The sequence below is a fragment of the Pinus tabuliformis genome, chromosome X (assembly GCF_031772625.1).
Source record: "Pinus tabuliformis cultivar Carrire ecotype Pingquan chromosome X, CPIR1, whole genome shotgun sequence".
Classification (NCBI taxonomy): Eukaryota; Viridiplantae; Streptophyta; class Pinopsida; order Pinales; family Pinaceae; genus Pinus; species Pinus tabuliformis.
This window is the reverse complement of record NC_142308.1, coordinates 1,057,591,100-1,057,617,512: the sequence shown is the minus strand read 5'-3', so window position 1 is coordinate 1,057,617,512 and position 26,413 is coordinate 1,057,591,100. Positions and strand designations below refer to the sequence as shown.

Sequence of the window (26,413 nt, the reverse complement as noted above, 5' to 3'; positions counted from 1 at the left end):
AAGCATTCGAAAAATTCAAATCCTTCAAAGCCTTGGTTGAAAATGAATCAGGTCACAAAATTAAGTGCCTCAGATCCGACAGAGGTGGGGAATTTACTTCAAATGAATTTTTCGATTTCTGTGATGAACATGGGATAAGGAGAGAATTCTCTACAGCTAGAACTCCTCAGCAAAATGGAGTTGTTGAAAGAATGAACAGAACAATCCAACAAATGGCTCGTGCTATGCTTGATGAATCAGGAACTCCCGCAACTTTCTGGGGTGAAGCTGCACATGCTGCGGTTGTTATTCTCAACAAAACAAATGTCCGGGTGAACAGCACTCAAACTCCTCATGAGCTTTGGAGTGGCAGGACTCCTTCGGTAAAGCACTTCAAAATCTTTGGGAGCAAATGCTATATCAAGAATACTGATAAGCAGCTTGGCAAACTTGAACCTAGGGCAGATGAAGGCATTCTTCTTGGTTACTCTCCATATAGCAAAGCATACAAGTGCTACAATAAAAGACTTGGCAGAATTGTTGACAACATTGATGTAGTGGTTGATGAGAAGGGATACATTCCTAGGCAAGTCCATCATGAAGACATCGAAGAAGATGAAGGCTACCCTCAAAGACAGAATGATGAAGAAGAAGAACCTCAAGAAGAGCCAGAGGAGCAAACAAGAATAGAAGAAAAGACTCCATCCAGATATGTTCAGAAGAATCATCCAGAATCTCAGATTGTGGGGCAGAAAGAAGCAGGTGTACAAACAAGAAGAACAGTTGCAGAAGCCTCAAGCTATTTGGCATTACTCTCCTCTACTGAACCACAAAATGTGAAAGAAGCATGCAAAGATGAATGTTGGGTGAAAGCAATGGATGAAGAACTTGAGCAAATCGAAAAGAACAACACTTGGGAGCTGGTTCCTAGACCAAAGGATAAGAATGTTATCGGAACAAAATGGGTCTTCAAAAATAAATTGAATGAAAATGGAGAAGTAATTAGAAACAAAGCCAGACTTGTTTGTAAAGGGTATGCGCAGCAAGAAGGAATAGACTTTGAAGAAACTTTTGCTCCTGTTGCAAGACTTGAGGCCATCCGAATGTTCCTTGCTCTCTCAAGTTTTCAAAACTTCAAAGTATTTCAAATGGACGTGAAATCAGCCTTTCTGAATGGAGACTTGGAAGAAGAAGTGTACATTGAACAGCCAGATGGGTTCATTCTTGGAAATGATCCAAATCTTGTATGCAGATTGAAAAAGGCTCTCTATGGTCTCAAACAAGCTCCAAGGGCTTGGTACTACCGGTTGGACAAATATCTTCATCAACAAGGTTTTTCAAAAGGTTCAGCAGATAGCAATCTGTATATAAAAGTTGAAAATGACAAATTGCTAATACTTGTTGTGTATGTAGATGACATTATTTTTGGCAGCAATGAAGAAGCTATGAGTCAAAGCTTTGCCTCGGTCATGCAGAAAGAATTTGAAATGTCCTTGCTAGGAGAACTGACATATTTCCTTGGTTTGCAAATCCAACAAAAGGAAGAAGGAATCTTTTTATCTCAAACCAAGTATCTCAAACAGATTTTGAAGAAATACGGCATGGAAGATGCAAAACCAGTATGTACACCCATGATCACAGGATGTAGTCTTAGTGCAAATGATGGATCTGCAGCAGTACATCAACCAACCTACAGATCTATGATTGGAAGTTTACTATATTTGACAGGTACCCGACCGGACATCATGCATGCAGTTGGAATAGTTGGAAGATTTCAAGCAAATCCGAAGGAGAATCATCTTCAGGCAGTGAAGAGAATTTTCAAATATCTTCAAGGGACTCAAAATTATGGCTTATGGTATCCTAGAGATACAGATCTTACTCTTCATGCTTATACAGATGCAGATTGGGCCGGAAGCGTGGATGACAGGAAAAGCACAAGTGGTGGTGCGTTCTTTATGGGTTCCAGACTGGTATCTTGGTTCAGCAAGAAACAGAGTTCGATTGCCTTGTCTACAGCTGAAGCGGAATATGTTGCTGCTGCATCTTGTTGCACCCAACTTCTTTGGATGATGCAGACTTTGCAGGATTTTCAAATCACTTGTACACCACCTATCCCCATCTTATGTGATAACACAAGTGCAATCAGCATCTCAAAGAATCCGGTTATACATTCAAAAACCAAGCACATACCAATCAAGTATCATTTTCTCCGGGAACAAGTGCTTGAACAGAAGGTCAAGTTGGAGTATGTTCCTTCTAAGGAACAAGTTGCTGATATTCTCACCAAACCATTGCCCAGGGACACCTTTGAGTACCTCAGGCAAAAGCTGGGGGTTGTTGATGCATCATCTTGTTGTTGAATCTTTTCTGATTGATGGTACAGGTTCAGGGGGAGCATATAATGCATTGTTGGCATTATGGAGGATGGTCAGAAGGAGGTCTTGGAAATAGCTGCAATATGTCTCTATCTCTTTCATGGTGGATTATGGTTCTTTGTTGCAGATCTGGTTCATATTCAGGGGGAGCATGTTCTTAGGGGAAGCATACCCCTTTTGCCCTTGATGTCAAAGGGGGAGAATGAAGCTGAAGTTTGTGAGGTTGCCATCAAGTCCAAAGGGGGAGATTGTTGGCATTATGACTAAAGTGTTGTCCTTGATGGCAACCCATTCAGGTGACAGGTCACTGTTCTTCGAGTCAGCAGCAGAAGTTGATGATCAGCTATCAAATATTGAAGGAAATAAGGAGGACGCAGGTATACCTTACAGAAAGTGCGTACCCGCAGGTACACCATGCAGAAGCCGCGTCCAGAGACGCAGGCCAACCGTTCAGAAGGTGCGTCCACCCAGTGCACACATTTTAAGGCAGAGAAAAGCACACGTGGGGGTTTCTTGTGTTTTACTCTTGGTATCTAGCCGACGGTATTGTGTTATTGTGGTGTCGGCTCGTGGTATTGTTCCATGATTTGAGGAGGAGCTTGCCTATATAAAGCAAAGGAGATCATTTGGTTTATGCATGTCTTTGGTTGAATATCTTATTGGGTGAGATCTGGTCTAGATCTAAAAGGCGAATCTACTGAAGGACTGAGATCCCTTTGGCGCAAGATCAGATCTGTAGATCTGACTGTTTGGGTTACACTTAAGGTCTTGAAATCATTCATACCCGAAGGGACGCAGGTACAATGAAAGGAAAGCGCGCCGGGACGCAGTGCAGAATTTGGAGATCTGCGTGGGGACGCAGGGCAGACGAAGTTCAGGTGCGTCTGGGACGCAGTTCAGTGACTGGAGATCTGCGTGGGGACGCAGAGCGATCAAGGTTCAGGTGCGTCTCTGAAGCAAAAGGACGCGGCGCGATTGTGTTTTTGGGTGCGTCCCTGTAGCAGACGGACGCGGCGCGATAGTGTTTTTGGGTGCGTCCCTGTAGCAGAAAGACGCGGCGCGATAGTGTTTCTGGATGCGTCCCTGAAGCAACAGAACGCAGAGCAGCTAAAGGAACAGTGCGTGGGCACGCAGCGTAGCAGAAGGATATCTGCGTGTGGACGCAGGGGAGCAGAAGGTTAACTACGTCTGGTCGCAGGCCACAGAAGGAAAAACTGCGTCTCTGTCTTAAGATATTCTGTTGATTGAATTTCTCTGTTGATAAGGTGTTCTGGGTTACTTCTGTTATTGCTGATCTGATATCTGTAGTGGACTGTAACTGTTATGTACTTGTTGATCATCTGATGCTTTATGAAAAGAAGTAGGGGGTTGTAGCTCCCTTCCAGGAGTAGACTGGAAAACGAGAGAGAGAGAGAGTTGTAGCTCTCTGCAGGTTGCAGCCTGCGTACTGGTAAAGGACTGCACCAGTACAAAATCATTGTAAAAGAAGTTTCTAATTTGAAAGAAGATAGAGACATATTGCAGCAGGTGGTTTTCACCCACATTGGGTTTCCACCTTACATCTTGTGTTTTTTGGTGTGACTATCTATTTTTCTTTGTTCATGCTCATTATTTTATGGTACTGACATGCAAAAATAATTCAAAGATCAAATAAGGAAGACTTATTTAAATTGCTAGATAATACTGATTCACCCCCCCTCTCAGTATTATTTCCAACAATAGCATCACACATTGACTAAGAAAATGGATTGGTCTTTGTAATTCTCAAAGGCAAGCCACTCTAGAAAAGACACTTCCCCACAACCCTATTTGCTTCTTATTTCCTTTTTTTAACCACTAAATGGGTGGAAGGTTGTGCCCCATTTCTAATGCTGGGAACAAATAATGGTGAGGTCCACATTGAATGTGAATCCATGGAATCCCTCTCACTACCCCAAGTCCTAGCCACTCCACCGACAAGTCTAGTTTTGGCAGTCACTATTTCTTCCTTCTGTTTCTCCTTTTCATAGATAGCATTATGGGCAACTCGCATAATCTCTAGGGTTGATGCACTACAAATCCCAACATCATGCCCTAGGATTCTGGCCAAGTGGTACTTCAATAGGCTAATCCTTCTTTTCATGGGTTGCCCATAGTTTACAAGATAATGTTTGTCAAATTCTACCATCTTTAGGTTCACCAAACTACTAAAAGGGGCACAAAGGCTTTGGCATATTGGAAAGGAAATACTCGACTTCCAACTACAAACCTAAGGCAAAAAAATAATGTACAAAATGAACATCAACACTACTTGAAAAACTTGTTGGTTTAAAAAAAAAGCATAAAAATTGTTCTATGAGACCTGAAAAATTATAATACGAGGCAAGCAACATGCACTTTGAAAACCCTGCATAAATCTAGAAAAAAAAAATTAGTTAAGAGGATGGAATTTGAAGAAATACCTTGGAATCTAAGAATTTCAACACCATAGGCAGATATGAATTGGTCCCTCCTCCAACAAAAACAACTCTGATGTTGATGGGAATAATGGTTTAGCCTTCTTAACACTGATTGTTGATGATGATAAACCCCTTCCCTCTCATCCTCCCCAACTACAAAGACAAATGAGAAAAAAAATCAAGCTTTAAGAGGGTGAAAATCACATTATGTGAGTTTTCCCCTCGTGACACGATATTTGGCCGATTTTTGCCAAATTTTACCAAAATTTGCAATTTATGATTTTTTTAAAATAAAATGATTTTCTGCGATGATTTTTCATTTGAGGGCTTGCATCATATGAAAAAATGAGGAAGTTAGTGACTTTTTGCCCATTTTTTCAACTATGATCCACACTACTTATGGTTCAATTATGTACGTGACTGGCTTACTTACGTGAGATTGCCAATTATGTAGAACATAATGTCATTTAAGAATAGATTAAAATTTAATGTCATTTGAGAATAGATTGATTAATTAGTTGTACATTAACACTTCAATATACTTATCTTCACAAACCTTTGTCATCTTTCAAGATTTGTGTACACACGAAAGCTATGTGTCCATCTTTCTTCTACTGCTACAAGAAAGAACTGATAGCTCTACATTGTAAGTGAAGCACTCTAAAGCAATGATAACTAGAATAAAATGATGTAAAGATTGCATAGTGGAAACACATAACAACCTGCCAAGTCCGACCCCCATGGTTTAGATGATACTATTTTCTATATCAGGTTGAGCAAAATATTCATCTATTCATTGTATTTTTTGGTCCTTGATTAGAGTGGATTTTAATTCTTATCACCATTGTACAAATATTATTATATATGAATTTGATAGATATATTGATATAATTAGTATTTGCCTAGTGCTTGGCATAAGGATACGACTACTTCGTTAACCTATATTCATTTCCTTTTTCATTATTTTCCATTATGCTCTACAAATACGATTGATAGTTCTTCAAACATTACCTCATGTTCAACTATAACTAATGTTTTCAATGGGTTATAACAATGTAATTACGAATATTCTTCCAAAAAGCTATGCAATATCACCATTATTTGTTAAATTTTCAGATTGTTCTATGTTGTATCAATTACTTTAGCCCAATTCAATACTTCAATTAGCAATCTTTCCAATTACAATTAGTCTTTCCATTCATCAACAGTAATTGAAGATAGAACAATAAATGCAACGACAAAGTAAACAACCAACACATCAACAAGAGACACCAGGTTTGGTCAAAGACTAGGGAAAAACCCCACTAGGGGGAATACCTTTGGAAATTCTTCTTCTATTAGATTGTCATAAAATGTTCAACGAGAGTACAATGAGCCCAATACAATATCATCAGCAAAACAACCCAACAACATTCAGAAATAAGTTTCCAGCATCGGAATATGTCAGAGACAACTTTTTCTTTATGTAGTCAGCTTCGGTCAAATCTGATTCAAACTTTTCAGTCGCATGCAAGAGGAGCTATGCGAGCGACCGTAAGCTTCCAGTCGCACCCTTGATGCCTACAAGCCAGCGACTGTGGTCGAATTTTCCCTATGATGTGCCTGTGACTGTAATCCAAAAACCCTAAAACAAATGCGAGCCTCGAACCCTGTAATTTCAGACCTTTGCAAACTTCTGTTGTCGTCCTTGCCTCAAACCTGTGCGAGCCAATCAATGAAGAAGAGAAGAAGAAGATGCTTGGTGATATCCAAATGAGCTTGAGGTCACTTGTATTTATAGGCTTCCAAGGGTGTCTAATTTGCTTTAGGGTCGACCTTGTTCAAATGTGCATATGTGGGCTTTCCTTCATAAGTACACTTTCCCTTATCCGATTTGAGTTATCTTTAGGTCGATTTTGGTCCTCTCGAAAAGAGGAATTCAATGCCATTGTCATCTCCATCAAATGAGTTGTCCAAGGTGTAATTTGACTATAGTTGCATATTTTTAACACTCCCTCTCAACTAGGGAGAATTCCACATATCAATCTTTGTCCATCGATCAACATGTCATCCTGTCATCATATGTCCCATCTCTGCTCAACTTTATCTACTAAAACATTCTTGAATCTAAAGAAGAAGAATCATTGGGGAGCAAAAGCTACCACCCTCTATCTCGTCGAAGAGAATATCTCAATCTGAAACCACATCAGGGAGTACATCTCAACCCAGAATCTCATGGGGGAGCTAAATATCTCCAACCCCATATCAAGCAATAGGTGACATAGGGGAGCATATCTCAACCCATCCTATTGCCTACCGATATTCCCAACAATGACCCTCAAGAGTCATGTGGTAGAACACCTGCATCATAATCCAAGCTTGGGCGAGATACCTAACTTACCAAAAGGTAAGGATCACATGCCCCCAAGCCTCCTCAACCCATTGGCCAGACGGGGAGGGACAATCCCAACAAGCCCAGCTTGTGGGTATGATGCCAACTAGGGTATACTCTACAAAGACCAAGATAGGGGAGCAACATCTCCAACCCTATGGGTAACAGATAGGGGTGATACCCTATTGTCCATAGATCCCTCAACCCCAGGAGCCCTCTATCTCAATTCCACACCCTGAGAGCTCAAACAGGGGGGGGAGAGTTGGCTCAGTGTCCTCGATCAGCGATGCCCCTTATCAGGAGGGGTCACATCCATCAGTCCAAGCTGCTCTCTGAAGACCAAGAACTTCCCTTTCGACAAAGCCTTGGTGAGAATATCTGCAATCTACTCATCTGTCGATATGTGATGGAGTCTAACAACTCCTCTTTGCACCATGTCTCGAATGAAGTGATATCGAATCTCTATGTGCTTGGACTTGTCATGAAATACGAGATTCTCTGCCAGACGGATCCCACTCTTGTTGTCGCAATATATCACTGTAGTGTCTAGGACCTGCTCAAATAGTTCTCCAAAGAGATTCCTCAACCAAACTGCTTCGCAGCTAACCATGCTAGCAGAAATATATTTTGCCTCGGCGGTACTCAATGCTACGGACTTCTGCTTCCTGCTCATCCAAGATATCATGGAAGATCCAAGGCTAAAACAACATCCAGATGTACTCTTCCTATCGATAACGTTTCTTGCCTAGTCAACATCGGTGTATCCATGAAGTCGAACATTTCCGGCAGAATATCTCAAACCAAGTGTGATCATCCCATGCAAATATCTCAAAATGTGTTTAGCAGCGATCCAGTGTGCATGAAGAGGCTTGGTCATGAATTGACTTAACATGTTCATTGCATAGCATATGTCTGGACAGGTGTTCACTAGGAACATTAGAGCCCCAATCAACTGTCTATACTCAGATGGATTCGCCAAATCAAGTCATGCAACTTCTCCACATAACTTCTTGAAGTTCATTTCCATCTGTGTGGGTAGTGAATTGCAATCTATCATTCCAAATCTTTCCAGGATCTTCACAACATATTTTCCTTGTGAAAGGAAAATCTCACCGGGCCTTTGCCACACCTCAAGGCCTAGAAAGTAGTGCATATGTCCAAGGTCCATCTCAAATTCAGAGGCTAGCTCCCTCTTACACTCGATTATCAACGGCTCTTTACCTATCAAGAATAGATCGTCAACATATAAAACCAAAATCAATGGCATACCTTGTGCTACCTTGAAGTAGAGGTTGGGATCGACATTGCTTCTTGTGAATTCCAACTTCACCAAATAACTGTCTGTGGGCATATCATGCTCTAGGGTTTGCTTCAAATCATACAATGCCTTCTTCAACCTACAAACATGTGTCTTTTGATCCTATACTTCAAATCCCTGTAGTTGCTCAACATACACTTCTTCTTGTAACATGCCATGGAGGAATGCAGTCTTCACATCCATCTGATGAAGCGTCCATCCTTGACTTGCGGCAAGGGAAACTATCGAACGAATGGTTGTAGCCACAAGTGCAAATATACCATAATCTTCTCCCTCTTTCTGGGAGAATCCTCGAGCCACGAACCTTGTCTTGTATTTCTCAATGCTACCATCAACTCCATGCTTGATCTTGAATAGCCACTTTGAAGTCACCACGAATTTCCCTTTTAGTCTCTGCACAACATCCCATTTGTCATTCTTCATAATCGATTCATATTCTTCGGCCATAACATCTTTTCAAACTTGTTCTTTTATGGCTTCATCGAATGTGGGAGGTTCAGCTTGAATCACGGTGCTCATGGTTGCAACATATCCCTCATACCTGCATGGCTTCTTCCTTTCTCTAAATATCTTCGAACGGGAACACGTCTCTCATCATCCTGTAAAGTATCAAGAAGCCAAAATGGCCTCTTCCTGGCAGGAGGATCACATGGAGGAGGATCTAAGGGATCCATTGGATCATCCACAATATTTGTCTCAGATTCAGGCATAGAAAGACCATCCAAAATATCCATATCATTGTTCTCCTCAGGAGGAGGAGTCAGAGGAAGGTCCCTTGCTTTTCCAAGGAAGTCATCTTCATTAAATGTAACATCCCTGCTAATTTCAACCTTCCTTTGACCAGAAATATATATCCTAAATGCTTTAGAATTTTCACAATATCCAACAAACGTACATTTTCTTCCTGAGGCTTCCAACTTGTTCCTCTTGTCCATTGGCACATGAAAGTATATAGGGCAACCAAATATACGAAGATGACCAACATCGGGCTTGACACCAATGAACGCTTCTTCAGGGGTCTTGTTGTCCAATGCTTGATGAGGTACCGTATTTTGAACATATACGACCACGTTTGTTGCTTCTCCCCAAAGGAACTTTGGAAACTTTTGATTATGGAGCATGGCATGGGCAGCTTCTATAATAGACCTGTTCTTTCTTTCAGCCACTCCATTTTGTTCGGGAGTATAGGGAACAATTGTTTCTTTCTTGATTCCTTCCTTCTTGTAAAAATCAATGAACTCCTTTGATGTGTACTCTCCACCATTGTCAGGCCTGAATATTTTGATTTTCTTCCCTGTTTGATTTTCGATCAAAGCTTTGAACTCCTTGAACATTTTGAAGGCTTCATCCTTGTGATTCAAATAATATATCCATGCCTTCCTTCAGAAGTAATCAATAAAGGTGATGTAGTAGAGATGGCCACCAATTGAATGCACAGGTATTGGACCACATATGTCGGAATGAATGAGATGGAGGATGTCAGTTGTCTTGTTTTCGCTAGAGGGGAATGGTCCCCTTGTCTTCTTTCCACTGGCACAACCTGGACATACTCCATCATGATGAACTTGAACCTTGGGAATCCCTGAGAACAATTCCTCCAATTTTGGAAGAGCATCATCATGTAGATGGCCCAATCTTCAATGTCATAGCTCGTTTAGATGATTAGTATCATGGGCCAATGCTAAAAGTGGTATTCCAGTAACCCTATAAAGCCCTTCATATCTTGATCCCAATGTGAATGAATCTCTCATAGGTGATCCAACAAGCCAAGTAAGAACATTTCCCTTGATGAAGGCAACCCTCATCCCTTTGTCTTCCAAAGCAGATATTGATACCAAATTCTTCTTCAATCCCAACACATACATCACATCATGGAGCAAAATAGATTCCCCAGAATTCAAATGAAATTTGACGGACCCAAAACCTTTAACAGGATGAGTGGAGTTGTCTCCAAGAATGATTTTCAAATTTGACTCCCTCTCTACCAAATTAGAGAGAACTTCCTTATAACCAAAGAAGTGATGAGTGGCCCCACTATCAACCAACCAACTATCCCACGAATCCGGAGGAGATGAACTAGTAAGGGCAGAAATAAGAATATATTCAGATTGATTCGCAACATTGCTTTCATACCTAGAGAATCTTGACTTCTTTTGACGACGATCTTCTTCATGATCACTTGGAGCATCTCTTCTTCTTCTTTCATCTCTTCCATTGCGGTCATTCCTTTGGTCATCTCTCCTCCTTTGATCATTGAACATGTTATTGTTGCTTCTAGTATTGTAGCGTGGTCCATTGTTCTTCTCGGGGCAATCTTAAGCATAGTGGCCTTTCTTATGACAATTGTAGCATTCGATGTTCAAAAATTCCTTTCTTCTATTTGGATTTCGAGAAGGAGGCTTTCTTGAATTTGATGGACCTCCTTTTCCTTTCTTCTTCTTCTTGTCATGAGTGATGAATGCAACGGGCTCTCCTTCTTCGGGTTTTTTAATCCTTCCTCTTGATATCATCCTTGATTCTTCTTGAGTGAGCTTTCCAACAATTTCATCAAATGATGGAAGGACATTGTTGTTGCTTATCGTAGTAATAAAGGTTTCCCAAATAGGAGAGATACCTCTTAGAGTCACGATCACCAATTCCCTGTCACGCACAGATTCTCCAACTCTTTGCAATTGATCTCTAAGACGAGATATCTTCATTATGTAATTTTGCACAAATTCTCCTTTGTTCATTTTTGTATCTTTGAGTTGATATTTCAAGGAGATGATTTCATTCAAATTGTTGACTTCATACATGCCAACTATCTTATCATACATATCCTTAGACCTTCTCAAGTTTCCAACATATGCAAGTAAATTATCTTGTAAACCATCAACTATAATTTGCTTTGCTTTTAACTCACCTTTCTTGTGCTTGTTCTTGGCAGCAGTGGAAGCATTCTCTGGAGGCTCAGGTACTTTTCCTTGAATGTAGTCCAAAACATCATTGTTATCACTTATCAGCGATGATCTCCACCCTAAATTTCCATGCAACAAAATTGGATGAGTCACCCAGCTTCTCATTTTCCTTGAAGAAGGAAATCATCTTGACTTGTCTAGATCAGCTCTTTCAACTTTCCAAAGATGACTGATTTGATGCTTGCCTCCTTTTGGGCTTGTCCTTCACCTTAGCTCTAATACCATGTTAAATTTTGAGATTGTTCTATGTTGTATCAATTACTTTAGCCCAATTCAATACTTCAATTAGCAAACTTTCCAATTACAATTAGTCTTTCCATTCATTAACAGTAATTGAAAATAGACCAATAAATGCAATGACAAAGTAGACAATCAACACATCAACAAGAGACACCAGGTTTGGTCAAAGACTAGGGATAAACCCCACTAGGGGGAAAACCCTTTGAAATTCTTCTTCTATTAGATTGTCATAGAATGTTCAACAGAGAGTACAATGAGCCCAATACAATATCATCAGCAAAACAACCCAACAACATTCAGAAATAAGTTTCTAGCATCAGAATATATCAGAGACAATGTTTCCCTTTTGCGGTCAACTTCAGTCTTCGGTCAATTCTGAGTCAAACTTTTTGGTCGCATGCAGAAGGAGTTGTGTGAGCGACTAGAGGCTTCTAGTCATAACCTTGATGCCTGCAAGCCAGTGACTGTGGTCGAATTTCCCTATGACTTGCCTGCGACTGTAATCCAAAAACCCTAAAACATATGCAAGCCTCGGATACTGTAATTTCAGACCTTTGGGAACTTCTATTGTCGTCCCTGCCTTAGACTTGTGCGAGCCAATCAATGAAGAAGAGAAGAAAAAGATGCTTGGTGATATCCAAATGAGCTTGAGATCACTTGTATTTATAGGCTTCCAAGGGTAACCAATTTGCTTTAGGGCCGACCTTGTTCAAATGTGCATATGTGGGCTTTCCTTCATAAGTACACTTTCCCTTATCCGATTTGAGTGATCTTTAGGTCGATTTTGGTCCTCTCGAAAAGAGGAATTCAATGCCATTGTCATCTCCATCAAATGAGTTGTCTGTTGATTTTTGGTAGCATCAAATGTGCTCTTAGACTCAAAATTTGCAGGGAGGTTAGGACACATGTATTCCACAATACCCATAAATCGTTTTAGGAAATTCCACCCAGACACAGTTTTATTAAAATAATTAATTATTTTTAATGGGTGAAACTTCTAGAAGAAGACGAGGATCAAGCCAAAATGATATAATCCATTGATTAGAATCTAATCTGAGTCGTTGGTTCTCAACGAGAAGATTACAAGAGGAGGCTTGGTGGGCATTTGGAACACACATCAGGGAAAGATCAAGAGATCGAATTTCTTAGAGAGGGCAGTGCAACAGTAGCTAAAGAATCGATTGAGGAGATTTCTTGCAGTGAGGGGCAAGGATAATTTCCGGGGGAAGTTTTCCTAGACTAGAGAGTAAAAGGCAGAGAGGGCAGAAAGACGTCCAGAGAGGCTGACACAAGGCCACGCAGAGCTACATTGTGGCAACGCAGAGCTTCAGAGGGATATCGAAATTCTGTTGAAGAACAGTCAGGATCTAGTGCCTGAGCCAGGGTGTCAAACCGGGAGGCCTGAGAACTTAAGTCTCCAACCAACAGAGGATCAAAAGGAGGTGCAACGTAGTGCCAGCTGCAGTAACGCAGTGACTGCGTAGGCTTGACACAATGTTGCGCAGAAGCAGCGCAGAGGCTCACCTCCAATGCAGATCAGTGTCGGTTCTTCCAATGACAAGGTGAGATCATCTCACTACTTTTTTTGTCTAGTTTCTCTCTGTATCAGAGAGCCAATTGGGCATCCAACAAATTGTATTAAAATAACTACTGCTTAATAATACAAACCCTCAACCACTGCACCGGTTTTCCCGCATTGGGTTTTTCCGGGGACATTTGTCCAAAAATAATGGTGTCATATGTTGTGTATTTATTTCTTACTTAATTTCTTGTTTCTTCATTTAATTTAATTGGTGAAGGTTCATTGTATTAGTTTCAATATTTGTTGTAGAATGCAGTAAATAATTTGTTCAGTAATTAACAAATAGAAGGAACTTAATCAGTTGCTGCAGTAGAAATTTGGGTCTCCAAATTTTCACATTGTCCAAAGTGGAATTTGACCATAGTTGCAGATTTTTAACATTATCAAAGGACAACAGATGAAAAAGGTTGATACTATAAAACATGAATTCCAAGCATGTAAACTATAACTTAAAAAAAGTTTACGTAGATGTCATCGAGATCCCAACATATTTTGGTCTATCTTATGCCCTTTATCATATTGTCATAATATATTTTTCTCTACCTTCATTTTTCAATATCTAATAACTGCAAGGTTGGCTCTAGAAGATTACAGAATTAGATAATGTTGTGTCTAATTTGAACCCTTACTATAAAACCATTTTAAACATATCAGTTGTGAGATTTCATTAAAATGAGTTGCAGCCTAATCTAGTCAATGATGCTTACAAGGATTCAGAAAAAGTTACATAGTCATGATTGTATCCCCTTCTTGAAAGGTTGGGATAGACTCTTGAAGGTATGTTTACTCCTCCTCACAGACTTCCTTTCCTTTCATGAGTTACATTTATAAAACCTAATGAATTGGTTAATAAGCGGCAAAAACAATACATGCTTAAACTTCGTAAAAATAAAAAATAGAAACCAATCTATCTTGTTTGTTTTTATTATTATTGAATCCTTAATCTATTGGTAGAGTTCCTACTCGGGGTTGCCAAGTGTGTTGTACTTTGGATTTTCCTTGTAATGGGTGGTCAATTCTTTGCACTTTTTCAGCTAAAGCAAATCGTTGGGTAGTTCATCCCCCAAGGTGGAAGTTTCCAACTAGATCCTTAACTAGAAATCTTTGCAAAGCCTCACGTTCAAGCTCACCTATAGAAAACCCTAGTAGATCTCTTGTCCCTTTTTTCATTTTCATGTCACTTCCTTTTTCATACTACTATATTTATAAAACTAAAAACCTGGAATAGGGTTTTAATTCTTTACACTCTTTCATCTCGATCCAATCCTTTGTAGTTCATCCCCTAAGGTGGGGGTTTCTAACTAGATCCTTGGACCTTAACCAAAAATCCTTATAAGACCTCATGTTCAAACTCACATATAAAGAACCCTAGTAGGGCTTGTTACCCACCAAAAGTGGGTGACCCCTAGGAGAAACATTTTTCATGTTCATCTCTTCCAGCCGACAACCAACAGCTGATGAGAACCACCTAGTATCTGACGTGGGTGGCCTTGAGAGCATGTCAACCAACTTGTTTGTGCTACACTTCTTATACTTGATCACTAAATAAAACTATTGTAGAAACCCCATCCATTTGTAATGCCTACTCTCTTGTAGCTTACTCTAAGCCTGTAGGTATTGCAGTTGTTAATGATTTGCATGGATTAATGCCTCCTTTCCCACGGATAGTGCTTACACTTCTTCACAAGTTGCACCAGGTCATGGAGCTCCTTGTTGTAGGTAGGGTATTTAAGAATTGCCCCATGAAATTCTTCAGAATGGATAGCATGCAAGCCTTCCTCCCTGCATCAAGACCACTCTGGTAGCATACTCACTTGCATTTGTCTCCACTTTGAAGGGTTGTTGCAAGTTCAATAATGCAAGAACTAGTGCTTGACTAATCTTCTTCTTTAGCTCCTCAAAGGTTCTTTGTTGACTCTTTCCCCACTGGACAACTCTTGGCACTTGTTGTTATGGAGTGGAGTGGGCTTGCTACTGTTGAAAATAAGTCTATGAATTTTCTCAGGTATTGCGCTTCCCCAACAAAACCCCTAACTTCAAAAACATTAGTAGACATTGGCCATTTCATGATGGCCTCCATCTTGTCGGGGTCTACCTTCAGCTCTCCTCCACCTATCACATACCCCAAATACACCAAAGACTATTGTGCAAACTCACACTTCTTGAGGTTTGCTGGCAGTTGGGGCTTCTTTAATGTGTCCAACACCTACGTCAAATATCAAATGTGCCCATTGCAAGTGGCATTGTATACCAGTATATCATCCAAATAGATAATAACAAATGAATCTATAAAAGGGCACAATATATCATTCATTAACCTCATAAATGTAGTTGGTGCACTGCATATGCCAAATGGCATAACTAACCACTCATACAAATCTCCCTTGGTTTTGAAGGAGGTTTTCTAAGTGTCGTCTTCTCTAACTCGAACCTGGTGATACTCAGACATTAAGCCCAGCTTCTTTGTTTGTTGAAACTAATCCATCAAATCATCTATTTTGGATAGGGAGTATCTGTTATTGAGTGTGATTTTATTCAGTGCCTTGTAATCAATACACATCTGCCAAGTCCTATCCTTCTTTGGCACAATGATGATGGGTGACCCACATGGTGATGTATTTGATCAAGTGACACCCTATTCCATTAGCTTCTGCAACTATTTCTTTGCCTCACTTGCTTCTATGATAGACAACATGTACAACCCAATGTTCGGCAATGGGGAGTCCAACAATAGCTAGATCTTGTGCTCCACTTCCCTCTTGGGTGGTAGCCCTTTAGGCTCTTGGACAACATCCATGTATTACCTGTAGCAACTATTCTAGTTGTTTCTAATTCTTAGCACACCCCTCCAGAGATGCCTTTCCTATTACTAAATCTTCTACAAACTAATTTTCTCTTAAAAATAGCAAAACATACTTCTTGCTAGAACTTATTAGCTTCATGGCTTGGTTGGCACTTACCAATGAAATTTTCGACTTGCCTTTGTTCATGTTGAAGGTGAACGATTTTCCACCCTTGACGGGGCAGTATCGGTTCGCTCTCTGCATGAATATTGCATCCCACATATAGTTATAGGGACTTCCAAACACCACCCCACATACATCAAGGGGAATTACATCTAATCCTACTTCATCAGTAAAATCAACGTTGATAGCAAATCTAATTTTGCATTGTTTTGTTTCCTTTATCTTTGCACTCTTATTTACCCACCCCAATGGATACGGGCTTGGATGTTGATGAATTTCCAATCCAAATTTGTTGACCTGCTATGCATCAATGAGATTTGTCTGCGATCCCTAGTCAATCAGAGCATCAATCTTGGTCTTTTTAACTTGTATATTTATATGGAAGAGCTTGGTATTTTCATTCTTTTCATTTTGCTTAACGCTACTCCAATTCACCTCCTTCTGCACTAATTTACAAACGATCTTCTCATCCACGTCCAAGTTGCTTTCAAACGGCTGCTCAAATCAGTGGCCATGGGGTTCTTCTTCTTATTATCTTTCCTTTTGTTTTTCGAGTTAAGCTCTGAAGGCAACTTCCAACACTTCTCCTTTGTATGATTGTCAATGTTACATTGGTTGCAGTGGTTGTTGGAATCTTTGTACTAGTGTGTGGTGGTCATCGTGTTCTTATCTTGCCCCCTTTCCAATTCTTCGTCCCCTCTTTAGAAGCATCATGGTGCTCCTTCTGTTTCGATCCACTTGATTGCCCTTTCTTCAAGTCTATGTTCTCCAAGTATTGTGCCTGTACACAAGCCTTATCCACCAATTTGGGCTTGAACAGGATCACTTGCTCTCGCAAATGGCTATGTAGACCCCCCAGATACTTGAGGAGTACGTCTGGGTTCTTTAGGGAAAGACCCAGCGTTATGGCCATCTTTCTAAGTTTTGTGGTGCACTCCTATGCACTCTACCCCTGCTTTCTTTTCCTAAAGTAGTGCCACCGGACCCACTTGTACTCTACATACCCAATAGGGCAAAATTGTGACTTTATGACGATTTTAAAGTCCTTCCAACTTAGTCACTTAAGGATCTCCCTCCAACCTTAAGGTCTTTGTGTGGATTTTACACCAAGTCAAGGCATGGCCCTCTAATTTTAGCCATGAAAATGAAATCTTTTGTTCTTCCTCTATATGATGAACACTGAAATAAACGTCTAATTGTTGCAACCAGTGATTTAGCTTCAAAGTGTCGATCTCACCTTAATATGGCTTGATATCAATGTTCACTTCATTTTAAATAGGAACTGTGAAAGGTTCATGGCACTTGAACTAGGTTGATCTTTATCAGGTTATTATTTCTTTGGCTCCTTCTTTGTTTCTTCCCAATCTCCTCATCTCTCTTTTGACCGAACCTTTGCATTAGAACCACCATATTCTTTGAATAGCTCGAGCTTATTGATCAAGGTTGCCATGAAGAGATTCACATTACATTCTATATCTACAATTTGTGCTTCCAACAACGAAAACCTCTCCTCTGCAAGAACACGAGGGTCATTCACAGATTCGTCAACCATGGCTAAGGTTTTATGAATTTTGGCTTCGTTGATCTAGATCCCTTTCAAATCTCGACAATATACCCAAAGAAACCTACTCTGATACCAATATGATCCATAAATTGCTATGAATATTCCACTAGACAGTTTGTCACAACATATGTGACAAATAATTCTTAAAAGTCCAAAAAATGTACTATGAGGGTTTATTTCTCTTTAGTTCTCTGGACCTGTAAATTATTGTTTATTACATATGGATGCAAATTATAATTATGCGAAAAATAGTGAACAGCGAAATAAAAACTCACAAACCATAGTTGACACAAGATATATCCCGAGAAACCCTTTGAGAAGAAAACCCAGCTAGAAGGTGAGGTCGCTCTGTGCTCTTTCTCTAAATAGAAAATGGCTACGAGTACAAAGAAGTAAGGCATGTGGCTCATGGGCTTGCACAGCAAGAGCAAGTTAATCATCCACACCTCCACTCCTACACTGTCCACTAGATATTGAACTTTCCCAAATTTTCTTTCTGAATGAAGTCATCCCACAACCAACTCCAATCAGGAAGTTGATGTCTAGCAAAGATCCCCTCTACAAAGTTGATACATTGCTTAGTGCAACCCTTCAAAGCTACCTTCACTAGCACTGAATCACTCATAGATTCTCCCACAGCGAATAGCTCATCACGAGCCTGTTGGATCCTGGTGAGATATGAGGTCACGGTCTTTGATCTATATATACAAAAAAATGAATGTTGTTCAGCTTCTCTCATCATCATCTTCCTGTTATTATTTGTACTCTGGTATAGACTAATCAGGGCCATGCACATCTTATGTGTTGTATCCTTCCCTACTATGTGAGGAATCACATGATACTTCACACATCCAAGATGATACCCCTCTTTCACATATTTTAGCTTGTGCTCGGCTACTTGGACAGGGTTTGTACGAACCTCGATTTTCGTGCTATTAAATTCCCACAAGCCGTTCACCTTCAAAACAATGGAGATTCATTCCTTCCATGGACTGAAATTACTGACCCCTTCCAATCGGTCTTCATACCTCAAGCTTAATGGTGCCATATCACCAAATCGACCTTGGCCACAAAACCCTTGAAAAATAAAATAAAATTTCTATTGTTGAAACCCTTGTGTCATTGATCTCACTCTTCAGAGTTTATAGTGCTCTGATACTGTGTTAATTCTTTAATACAGAATCAAATATATTTTATCTCAACAATTTACAAAAAACCCAAAAATTTAAAAACTATTTTACCCAAATAAAATTCAGAAACTTTTGTAAAATAAATACCTTGGTATTTTAATTTCTGAATATTAATTTGCAGCAGAAATAGCAAGAGAAATCGAATATAAAGCAGTAGAGAAATGACCCAAACAATCTCCTTCATTTTTACCCAAATAAAATTTATGGAACTGTTGTAAAATAAATACTCTGGTATTTTAATTTCTGAAAATTAATTTGCAGCAGAAATAGCAAGAGAAATCGGACATAAAGCAGTAGAGAAATGACCCACAACAATCCTCCTTCACTTTTATATTAATCAGGAAAATTTGGGTTAGATTCTCAGTGAATTTTACACACAAATATATCAGTTGTGGCAAAACTTGTAACTCGGCCTGCTGTAGGAAATTGATCAGCCTGTTGTAGGAAGAAATCGACCTCTAAAATGCTTCAAAAATGTAGCCCCTCTCTGCAATAAATTCAGCCTCTTTATACCAGTTGTATGGCCATGTTCCAACCCTATATGGCACCCTTTTCTGCCCCCTAACTCGACCTCTTCAAGCCTGTACAGCCTATGCACGTGTGGGCCCAGCTGGCTATTAAATCAGACTGTCTTCAGCAAATAACTCGACCTTCTTTTTGGATGTCCTTGACCCTACCTCTCTCACCTCCACTTGGCTCCTTTCAATCTCCACTCAGCAAAATTCCTACCTCTCGTCAATCAAGTCGAGCTGATCTTGAGAAACTCTCTCTCCCCAATCTCTCAACACAAGAATGTGTCTTCATCCTCTCCTTAGGTTCCTTTATAATTTCGCAAGGTTAAATCCCTAATCTCCAAAGTGATAGTGGGCTAGGATTAAATCCTATCCCTCTTATATCAATGGTGGAGATTAGATCTAAGTCACTTCAATAATTAATTATTTATCCTTAGATAAAACATTAGCCCAAGTCTACATTAATCACTTAAATTAATCAATGTGTTTTTCCCAAGTAAAATTTAGGAAGGAAATCATATTAGTTGCTCCTCATGAAAAACCACCTAAAGAGGACATCTCTTCCACATGCTAGGACACCAAACCTATGTGGAAGACCTTCTGATGTTACAGAAATCAATAGACCATAGTTGAATGGAATTGACATTTTATAACATTTTATGCTGTGCCTTTTGGGCTCCAAACATAGAATTCAAATTCAATTTGACTCATATCAAAGAGTCGGAAAACATAAATGGAATTTAGAGGCAGCATCTGTTCTAGAATAGTTGATGACAACCAATTCTATCCGTACAATTGCCAAAGCTAATATAATAAATTAGCACTGAAAGCTTGTCAGCACAACCATTGATTATATCGATGGAAGAGCCATATTAATTTCTGAACGTTCACAGTTATTTGGTGCTCTCTAACAGCATACAAATAGAGAAGGTGATTTTTTTTAGCATAAAGTACATGTTGGCTATTATGTTAGCAGTGATTTTGAAAAGAATAAACAGCATTTCTTCTCAAACTGTAAGACAACAATCACTAAAGATATTCAAACAATTTTTAACCACTTAAGGCACGACTGTAGATTTTCTAAAAACACAGAAAATTGAACATGGAAAAATTCTACATTTCCTAAGTCAATAAAGATTTAAATGTTGCTTTTCAGAATATGCATCTAAGCTAGTGAATCTCGAGTTATTGAACCAAACAACTTCTTGTACAGACCCAGATTCTTCAACACAATGTCACCTGTTCAGTGACTCTGCCACAGGTGTTCCAAATAAGTCATTAATGATGAGAATGCCCACAAGAAGTGATATCATCAAAAAGCAACAAAGCAAGGATTTTCATAGCAGACTTTATTCTTAGAAACCTTTTAATCCCTTCGATCTCACCACATAACAATTTCTAGTAGTAACTCAGCCTGGTCCATGCCTTACATCCATGGTTTTCAAGCCAGAGAACAGTATTGCTATGTCTAGGAGATGGAAAAGAACTCATTACATGCTTTTACAGGAGCAACTTCTTCAGAAGTCCCACAAACTATAGGTGAAACTTATATGTTCTATAAATCAAACTTAACTGTCAGTTGATACTTCATGCAGCAGGAGTTGAAAAACAAGAGGATAAGAAGAGGAAGAAAAAGGAGACAAAGTGGAATATGAAGGAGGATTTGGGAAAAAATGGCAAGAGGAAGAAGGATTTAGGGAAAAATGGAGTACTCGGGGAAAAAGAGTAAGAGAACGAGAAAAAGGGGGAGAAGCAAGAGATGAAGAGGAGGAGGACGCTTATGTTTGTCCTGTAAAACAAACTTAACTGCCAGTTGATCCTCCATTTCATCAAAGTAAGAATAATTAACTTCAAAACATATTCCCAAGCAATATAAGCAACATAACAAAGATAAAATAAGAAGCTGAAACCACCTATTATATGTTTATAGGGCCCAAAACACAAGTTAAGGCATTAGATCTTATGACATTAACTTTATGTCTATCATTTAGACTTCATACTTTACAAAATGGCAAATTGGACTTGTTCCTTATCGATCTAGGCAATAAGCAAATCAAATAGGTAAAATCCACACATTTAACTCAATGTTCATACAAAACAATTTAATATATAGCTACAAAGATGACCTATTCCATAGCATTTCATGGATATCCACGCCATTCCATCAAATATCCAAGCAGCACTACATGAAAGACCATTAACAAGAAAGAAATAATGTTCTCCAGGTTCTAAAAGGCAAACTTAATACTATCAAAAATCCAATGACGCAAGAAGCTTGTCAGCATTGAATATAGCACCGTCTGAATGATATTGGGTTTAATTGCAACTCCAACCACACAAGCAAGAATATTCAAAAGGTAAAGGCAAACACAAACTTGCCCAGAAATACTCTCCAGCAAAGGAGACATGTTCAAAAACAAGAAAAAGGAGCAAAAAGACAATAAACTCCTGGTAATTCAAAAGAAGAATAGCAATATGTGCATTGCATGTGATCATGGCATATTCTGAAGACCCGATCTTCTATGTCTTCCTATTTTATCCTTTTGCTAGACTACCAGCTTAAAGTTTTTTGCCTTCTGCTAGGCACTCAGTTCTTTACCATTCTGCTTTCACCATTAACCTAGGAATTGCTTTCACACTCACACATTGTATCTACACTAGTTGTATGTTTTAATCCCATTGACCTACTTTTGTGGTCATTTGATGGACATTAATAAAATTATCTTATCTATATTATCTTTCCTGTGTTTTGTATTGCATATAATTAGGAGAACTGAAGTTGTAGATGATAATAGGGATTCTTACTTCATAGATTTTTGTAAAATTTCAAACGTAGGTAAATTTCCGGAGTTAAATCAAGTGTGGGTATGTTTGCTAAAAGGTTGAGTATGGCCCATTAAAAAAAATATCTATATTTGAAAAGAAAACAGTGATGCACTTACTTGTCAAAGACAAAGAAGGGAGCAAGCAAGCAGGCTATTTCTTCTTCCCCTCAATTGGCATATGACCATTTTTTTCTATCACACCTAGTAAAAGTCTAATATAACAAAATAAAAATGTAGCCACTATTTTCCATATAATCTGTTCAAACAAAACATTACAAGGTTATAACTTGTGCTAGCCACAGTGTATAATGCAATATATGTTAATTTTATTGATCTAGTCATTCATACATAGCATATACAACGAACATGAGCAGCACTAGCCAATCCTAACAATACAGTGAAGGCTTTACACACGATCTTCTGAATGCATGATTTGAAAATTTGCACATTAAAGTCATTGATATGTAGGGAGTCAGGGATCCTCTGTGACCTATAGACAAGCACAAGGCATTTTATTAGTGCTGTAGCATTTCACAATTGAGAGTGATTTTGTTCGTATCTAGATATGATCCAAAGGTACATGCACTGTGGCCCTAACTTAATTACGGTACTCTCTTAAACAAACAGGCACTTCTAAACAGCTGTGGTTTTACTGCAAAATCCACATAATTTATGCCATTTTTGTGCATCATGGCAGATGTTGGACAGTTTGCCTTCCACACAAAAACCCCAATAAGTAGCGTAAAACATAAGCCTAGCAAAGAGTATTATAAGATTTTGCCGAGGCAAACAAAAACAGTATCAAATTAGAAAGATGCAACAAACATGACCAAACAAAGTATGGATAACGAAAAGATGTCAAGGCCTAGTTCTTTGGAAACAAACCTGAAGAATCAAAAATAAAAAGTACTAATCAACATAGCTTGCTTACCTTCGTAGGATGGATATCATCAAAAACATGAGCTTGCCCAGCATAGAATATTGTCAACTGGCGACTAGCTGATGTTACACATTTTGGGCTGAAAAAATGAAACAAGCAGTCAAGATGCAGCCACAGTTAAATATATTGCCATGATCTAAGCTAAATCTTGTCAAGCTTGACTTCTGTAGAGAAAATATCCAATGTTTACCATCCCCCTATATGCACATTAAGTTGTCTAAATTACCAGTATGCACTTACCTAGCTGGAATGCTGGATTCTTGAACACCATTCCCAGGCAAGAATTTTGAACTACCGGCAGAAAGACTTTGCCCACTTGTGTTTCTGGCAGCTGGTGCACTTGGACCATTGTTCATGAGGTTTGCCAAACTGGAACCTTTAAGACCTGTTCGAGAACCTTCATCTGCTGGGGTCTGAGAAACGAGAGCAGGCACTACCGTATTTTCCCTGGACAAATTTGCAGAGGTCTTGTTCTGATAGCTTCCAAGATGAGTGAGACGTGAAGGACTATATACAGCTGATCCTGAATTCATAAAGGCAGGGCGTTCCCATTTCTTTGAAGCCATAAAATCAGCATTCGCACCCATTGATGGCCTCGTTGATGTTTGGCATGTGGCTGTTGGCCTTGGTGGCTGCATGCCCAGAAGAACATCATCATCATGGTGCCTTCCTCTTCTGTCATCTTTGGACTCAAACCTTGACATCTAGCAGGGATTTTCAAATAACGAACAATAAGGGAAACAGAAAGCAATCTAGAAGGAATTGCACAAGTCACAGAAAATAGAAAAAGGTGGATGGTGGTGGTATTTTCTTTTTTCTTCTTTTTTTTCATCAAATTATTCAAGTGCCAGAGCTGAGGGTTAACTATTCTAACAAAACAGTGCAAGACTTACACTTGGGCCTTGTTCCTTTAAAACCGGGCGGATGACATAAAGAATGGAACCCTGTTAGTTAACTAATGCCGCATTTACAAAATAACCATGTTGCAGTATATTTATTCATAACAATACCAGTGTTGTGATTTAGTGGTTGAGATTTAGTGGGCTGTTGGTCCACGTAAACAGCCCAGGTCCAAACATCAGCAGGTGTAGAGCCTTTGTGTTTAAATGTTAGGAGAGTTGTTTGACCTTTATTAGTTGGTTTCTCTCCATCATCAAACAGGCCGAATACATGTTGGACCAGCCAAATTGGCCTAAGTAACAGTTAATAGGATATGAAATTCCATGATAAATATATACCACTGTAATAATAACAATTGCGAACAGATTATAAAAGATAATAACCACAAGCCAAAGAAAGCCATGAAGCATAACAACAAAAGGGTCTTTTGTACTATAATGCGGGAGAATGCCATAGAATCAACCTGAAAATACCAAACGTAAAAGGTAATCTTAGTACTAGAGTGGTCTTTAGTACTAAACTAAAGTGAGCAGGATACCATAGAATCAACCTGGAAAACACCAAAGGCAAGGCAATCTTAGTGGTGGAGTGGCCTTTGGTACTAAAGTGAGAAAATACCATAGAAACAACCTGGAAACACCAAAGGTGATGTTAGTATTGGAGTGAAAGAAGATCAATTGCATCAACTTGGGGTCACAAAAGGTGATGTTAGTACTGCGCTACAGAGATGCTACGGCATCAACAAAAGGGGCTTACACCACAAAGACAGTTTCTAGATTGGCAAAGTTTCTATTACAGGTAAAATAAACAAAAGCTCTAACTCTGTTCCTAGCCATTAGTAGCGCTGAGAGATAAGGGTTTCCGCTACCTTAATTCCACGCGAACTCTCTGAAGTATCCTGCAAGGACTCTCTAAGGCTCGAAGTGGAAGTTTCCCTCTTCTTCCCTCCTGCTACCGATCTGTTGCTGTCCAAAGCACCCATGCCGCCATGTATGCCTTCCCACTTTCCACACGACATCCTCTCTGCGAAACACACCGTCATTTTACATTCTTTAATCAAATAAAAACAAGAAACCAAAAGAAAACCTCTCGCTAAGATGAGAAGTAAAGATTAACCTGATCCTGGATCTGAAGAACAAGGAGCAGCTGCTGCTACTGCTAAACCGAGATGCCCTGAGAGAAGCCTGCTGCCCGCTGAGGAGGATCCATGGTCGATTCCGTCTACGACGCCTGTGCTCCTGGAGGCCTCCTCATGTCTAGCTGTAGCAGTAGCACCCCATGATTCGCTGCTGAGGAAGCTCATGCCAAGAAAGTCATGGAACACGGGCTTCCCTTCGCCCACCATGATGACATTAATAATAACGACAATGATGATAATAATAATAACAACACATGTCCATACATATACTACAAGAAGAAGACATTCCGAGTTTTCACCCCCTCAAAAATCCGACATAGTACTACAACAATAACTGTCTACACTTCACAAATTCTGTGCCTCCGGACCATTAATGTGCAAACCACTCTAGGTCAGATAACCATTAACAGCCCAGCCGGCCTATTTTGTCTTTCAGCCGTTGGGCTCTGTTCCCAAGGCTACCGCCCTTAGCCTGTCCGCCTATACCAAACCAACTATTTCACGAATTCCAAAACCCACTCATTTGCCAATCCTCCGCCGAGTTCCGAGCATCTTTGAAAAAAAAATTATACCAAAAATAAAAACATTCTCCCTTAGATTAAAAAAAAGGGGAAAATTGCACGATTGCCAATGCCACTCCCTCGAGAAGAATGTTTTGTTTTTTAACACAAAGCCACTTTCAGCACACGGAGATTCCGCCGAGTAAACAGTGAGGGACAGGGTGGTGGTGGTGTTTCCGTCAACGGCCTGGCGGCCTGCCCAGTGCCCTGTACCCGCCCTTCTTTTCTTTTCTTCACGACTATGGCCGGCTGCAGCGTGCGCCTTCCTTCGCTTTCCGTCCGGCGGCGCCGGCGACGTTCCTCGTTTCGTGAGTTGAATAAGGCTATTGTGTTTTTATCAAGTTGGCCACCTTACTCAAAATTCAAAACATATTCCATCAAAAAATTGAATAACAAAGAAATCGGTAAGAATTAAGTTTTGAAAGTGTCTCTTAACTTACGCGTTCAAAGCGAGAATTTCGCTTTCATATTATAAAAAATATTGTCGTTTTGAAGAAATATGGTTTTAAATGTAATTTAATTTAAACAGCTGAATAAATGGTTGCTTTCAGATTA

The 26,413-nt window shown here is 39.5% G+C and overlaps 1 protein-coding gene across 3 annotated transcripts in view; it reads right to left on the bottom strand.

Moving 5' to 3' along the window:
* Window positions 1-25,930, bottom strand: part of LOC149143461 (uncharacterized) — a 76,078-nt gene extending 50,148 nt beyond the window's left edge. The window contains exons 1-4 of one of the 3 annotated variants that reach the window (XM_089446592.1): window positions 25,277-25,930; window positions 25,029-25,183; window positions 23,501-23,892; window positions 23,252-23,339 (exon numbers count right to left, since the gene is read on the bottom strand). In XM_089446592.1, the coding sequence (XP_089302718.1) occupies window positions 23,252-23,339; window positions 23,501-23,892; window positions 25,029-25,183; window positions 25,277-25,505 (864 nt within the window). In that variant the 5' untranslated portion in view covers window positions 25,506-25,930. Of the gene's footprint in view, window positions 1-23,251; window positions 23,340-23,500; window positions 23,965-25,028; window positions 25,184-25,276 lie in introns of all 3 variants that reach the window. The other 2 variants (XM_089446590.1, XM_089446591.1) reach the window with 2 other exon arrangements.
* Between the last annotated feature and the right edge of the window lie 483 nt (window positions 25,931-26,413).